This window comes from Alligator sinensis, unplaced genomic scaffold, assembly GCF_000455745.1.
Source record: "Alligator sinensis unplaced genomic scaffold, ASM45574v1 scaffold677_1, whole genome shotgun sequence".
NCBI classification, from domain to species: Eukaryota; Metazoa; Chordata; order Crocodylia; family Alligatoridae; genus Alligator; species Alligator sinensis.
The window spans coordinates 1,594,554-1,599,457 of record NW_005842276.1 but is presented as its reverse complement, the minus strand read 5'-3'; the positions used below and the strand labels follow the sequence as shown (position 1 = coordinate 1,599,457).

The 4,904-nt window shown below is 36.9% G+C and overlaps 1 protein-coding gene across 1 annotated transcript in view; it reads left to right on the top strand.

Moving 5' to 3' along the window:
- The first annotated feature begins 1,033 nt into the window (after window positions 1-1,033).
- Window positions 1,034-4,904, top strand: part of ESCO1 (establishment of sister chromatid cohesion N-acetyltransferase 1) — a 50,028-nt gene continuing 46,157 nt past the window's right edge. Inside the window, exons 1-3 of the mRNA XM_006027933.3 lie at window positions 1,034-1,146; window positions 1,356-3,481; window positions 4,122-4,233. Of these exons, the coding sequence (XP_006027995.1) occupies window positions 1,358-3,481; window positions 4,122-4,233 (2,236 nt within the window). The 5' untranslated portion in view covers window positions 1,034-1,146; window positions 1,356-1,357. The remainder of the gene's footprint in view (window positions 1,147-1,355; window positions 3,482-4,121; window positions 4,234-4,904) is intronic.

Genomic DNA, 4,904 nt, shown 5'->3' with positions numbered 1-4,904 from the left:
TACTAATATATATCTTGCAGATTATGGATAGGACTAGTATGTCACTTTTTGTTCCATTTGGCTTTGGAAGATTGCATAACAGGTAGAAAGTTGTTCTTAAATAGTCACCTCTACTTATTTCAGCAACATTTAAAATGCAAGAAGGGAAATGATAAACATGAAGCTAGAATATATATTTTCTTAAATAATGAATATTAAAAATGTTTTGAGATCTTAATTGGAAGTTACTATATCTTGCTGCTTCATCTTTTTGTTATAGGGCTTGTCTAATGCATATCTTTGCTTTATTTTAGTATTTTTAGTAGCACTGATAACCTTTTTAGGCCAAGGGTGCAATAGAAGTGGATCATTTAGTTTCAGATGCAAAGGGGACATGCATTGTCACTTAACAGTGGTGTATATGGAGGTGATGATTTCCAAAAACAGCCCTGTCAACTTTTTTGTTCCCTTGGGCTTTGAGTAATGCAGAGCCACAACTGAACTGAAGGGCTCCCACTGTAAAATTGTATTATCAAGATGCCTTTATACAAGGGTTGACCTACAGTCCAGAGGACTCTTTACCTGAGAGTTATATTTATACAAGTAGTTTATCAGCTTAAATTATGTTTTCTCTTTTCAGTTTAGGAGAACAACTAAGGTATTTTAAAGCTAGCCTTTGTGAGAATCAAAGAGTTCTTAGGTAATATCATTTATCAGACAAACTGTAGAGTACTGTTCTTAATATGTTATGCCTGGCTTGTTCTGGTCGGACCTGAAGAAGGCATTCTAGAGCTTGTCTAACAGTCCCAACTCTACAGTTAGCCCAGTAAAAGATATAGTATTGCCCTAAGAAATGTTTGCCCCTTATAATTTCTACACCATCACAGCTATAGTATCACTCTTGCACTGCCAAAGCTAAGCATTGTTATTTGAAAGAATGGGAAATTTTTAGCATGGTTGATACGGAGCTCTAATGTGAATTTTGAGTTTGGGAAGGAAAAAGCTTACTTAAATACAGTATATTTATTTTATCTCCATAAATTTTTTTTATGTTCTTCATAGGTGACATGTAACTTCCTGTCTATAAGCATATTCATAAGGAATGCTCTTGGCACACCTTGATAAGTTTCTTTGGCCAAAACAGCGGTTGCTTCTTGTAAAATACCTGTAAGTAAAATAAGTATAGCATATTAAACTAAAGATGACTTGCACAGTTTTTGGTTTCTGATCACGACTTGTATGTATTAATTGTAAATAGACAATATGATTAATCTAATTTAATTGTATTAAATAGGCTGGTTTATATTGATATTGAAATATGCTGAAGTAGTTGAAAAGGTTGTAGAAGTTTGGTTCACTTATTACTTATTTTGCAGAAATGGCAGCACAGAAAAGGAAGTCTACACTACTAGAACCTTCTGCTAAACGTCCAAAGCTGGATAAGAACAGCAATTTAGCTTCAACAAAGAAAGAAAGAGAGGTTTCAGGTACAAAACATGTCTCAAAGAAATCCAAGCCAAATAAAGCTGCAGTGCAAGAGAAAACACTCAGAACACCTACCAAACTAAACAGGTTGGTGGTAAGTAAAGACGACAAAAATTGTGCTAGGCTTTCTTCCCACACTAAACCGGTGCAGAAACAACCTAAACAGAGTGAAATTGACTTAAACAGAAGATCCTGTAAAATAGGACCTGTCAGAAGATCAACTCTAAAATCTTTAAGTATGGTATCTTGTACAAAGTCACCCTCCAAAACTTCAAAAATGAACCATACTAGTTTCTTGAAATCTGCAAAGACCTCTTCCAAAACAAGTCCTGAAGGAAAGAATAAATCTAATTCTACGCAAGGAAAGGTCTCTGAAAGCAAGAGACAGCAGCAATTAAAAACAGTTTCAAATGATAAAAAGCATTCATCTGAAACCCAGAGTAGTAGACGTCCTGTCTTGCAATGTGTAAAAACATTAAATACAGCACTTCGAAGAAATCATGTAGAAATGAAATCTGTTAAAGACCATTCTAAAGAAAATACGTCTTCTAAAAGCTCTAAAGATGTAAAAACTGATAGAGATTTAGAAATAGATGTTAAGGGTACTAAAAAGAATCTTGCAAAAAAATTGTCTTCTCAAGAAGCTGAAAAACAGTTGGATAATTCTGTTAGTGGTAACACAGATGAACCTGAATTAGGGATGCGTATGACTACAAGATCTTCAAGCACCACGTCTAACAATAAAAACGTACAGCAACAACCAAAAGCCACAATAAATAAGGAAGTGTGCCAGAAAAAATCTATGAAAGAAATTTCTAAGTCAAAAAGTACAGTCACCCCAAATGAACAACAGATGAGGAGGTCACAGAGATTGCAGCAGTTATCAGAAGTGCCAGCAAGATCACTGCGTAACAGAGACATTAAAGAAGGAAAAGCTTCAGAAACAAAACAAGGCACCCAGACGAAAAAATATGATCAAGGTGTTGAAGTTGAAACACTTAAACCTGGTAAGCAGAAAAACGTAAAAATAAAACTTGATTGTACAAATGAAGATGGAAAAATACTTGCAGAAATAACTAGCTCTCCAAAAGAGAGTAAACTTAAAATAGACCATAAAAACAATGATACCAGTAGTTCCCAACATAGCCATCAGGGCTCAAGGTCACTTATGGATAATAATCTTCAGCAAGAAGTTAAGAAAAAAAAGCCAAACACAGTGTCTCCTGTTTCTTGCCATGTGAAAAAAGTAGATGTGGTAAGCCCTTTTAGACCAACTTCTGTGACAGAAAATAAGGAAAAGCAACCTGTGCATCAGACTGGAAAAAGCAGTGTAAAAGTTAAGAGAGTTTCACAGCCACGAGCAAGCGAAGCAGATCAAACCCATCAGCCAGAGAACACTGAGAAGTCCAAACGTGTAAGCATCCTCGAACTCTGTGAAGAAATTGCAGGTGAGATTGAGTCAGACACTGTTGAGGTAAAAAGAGATTCTCCTAACACTGAGCATGAAAAAAGAGAAGAGAAGTATGCAGAAGAACAGCTGCGACAGACTGAAATACTTACTCAGAAGGAACTCAATCAAAGCACTCAGTGCAAGAGGTTCTTCCCTAGCAAAAAAGGAATGCCTGTCAAATGTACACTGAATGGCAGAAATAATTCTACAAACAAAAACTCTAAGTGGACCAAAATTAAACTTTTGAAAGCTAATCATATGAAGCAAAGTAACTTAAAATCTGCAAGTGTTTCCACACTTGGTTTGTTAAAAATGAAATCTACAGTTGCAGAGATGAGTCAAGTGCGAACTATGGAAATGCAGCTTTCAAAAACTCCAGTCAAATTGCCAATGACAAAAGCATGTGAGGATGAAAGTAAAACTTGTTTGCGGGAGAAATTGGAAGTTCCTTCTGAAAGAGTTAAAGCTAAAGATGTGACATCAGAAGCAAAACAACCCACAAAAAGAGCTGCTGAAAATGGCTTGGATAATTCGACAAAGCAATGTCCTGAGCCAGCCCCAGATGAGGTAAGCCATTTTAATTGTGGGATGTGGAGGGAGGTTCTGGTACCGAACAATGTTAGTCTCATGTAACCAACTTTAACAGTAATATTTTGTATAGCTATGACACTCAGTGCAGAAACCTTAAGCTAATAAGAAGGTTTGTGTTGCATTACGTTTTAAAGACAAGAAGGTATACTTCAAATAGGAAAACTAGTCTTTTATGCTTTATTAAGGGCAGTAGTTTCAAAATCGTTCTCTTTCAGTATTTCAGGTATACTTTTTGACAAATGGAACTGTATTCCACAGCTGTTCTATGTTAAAAGTATACTTTCAGGGGCAGACCAAGTACACTTGATCTAGATTAATCTCAATTTTGTTAAATGTGTTAAGTTTAAATGACACATTTAAAAATGTTTTATTTCTGAATAAGTTTTTATAGCCATTAAAATGTGTGATTTAACTACATTTTGCTAATTTATAATGCCACAGGCATATACGTGTGGAAATTTATACATGAGTTTGCTTATCAGTTTAGTAAGCAGTCTCAAAGAGGGGAAAACACTGAGCAGTACTCAACTTGGAATTAAGAATTAGTAGAAAGAGGTGGAAGGAATGTGTGAGATGAAATATTTTCATCTTGTATGTTCTGACATATTATTTTTAGAGTTTCAGCCTGCATTTGGATTCAAGCCCAGAAAGTTCTCCAGCAAAAAGTATTGCAGGACCTCCACCACCAAAACAAGCCAAGAAAGAGGCAGGAGAGTGTCAATCTCAAGGTAAAAAAAATCCTTAAATTCCATGTCACTTTTAAATATTTATTTATTTTGCTACTAATGCCAAAGGAAAGGGTTTTTTTGTAATATGAATAGAGGATGTAAAACTTGCCTGGTAATTTTTAAGTAAAAAACACAATATCAGTGAACACTCCTGAATCCACAGCCATATCCTCAGTAATAACATAGCATGTAATTGTTTTTAATCATGTAAAAGTGACATCTTTAACTTGTTTTTTAGCTCTTAAATTTCACTAACCACAAGTTCTTGTCGAATAGCAGAAATAAATTAATTACTCAGAGGTGCTACCAATACATCGGTCTAATATCAGATCAGCACAGGTGTAAAGAAAATCGACTGTGTCGAAAATCAACTTTTTTTGCCTGATGTGGCCAATAAGTGCCCCGTGCATGCGTGCCGCCGCGGTGCAGCATGTAGGCGGTGAGGAACGTAGGCTGGCAGCTTGGAGAGTTGTGTCTGACTGGTAAGTCTCTTGTGGTGGAAGGTGAGGGGGAAGGGAAGGTGGTAGGGACAGATCAAGGCCCCCAGTGGTGAGGGAGGGAGTGGGGCAGGGGTAGGCACTGCACAGCCAGGGTGGGGCAGGGCGCAGAATGGAGCCGCAGCTAGCTCGGGGGGGCTCAAGGAGGGCGAGGGGCTCCTCGCACCGCCTCGC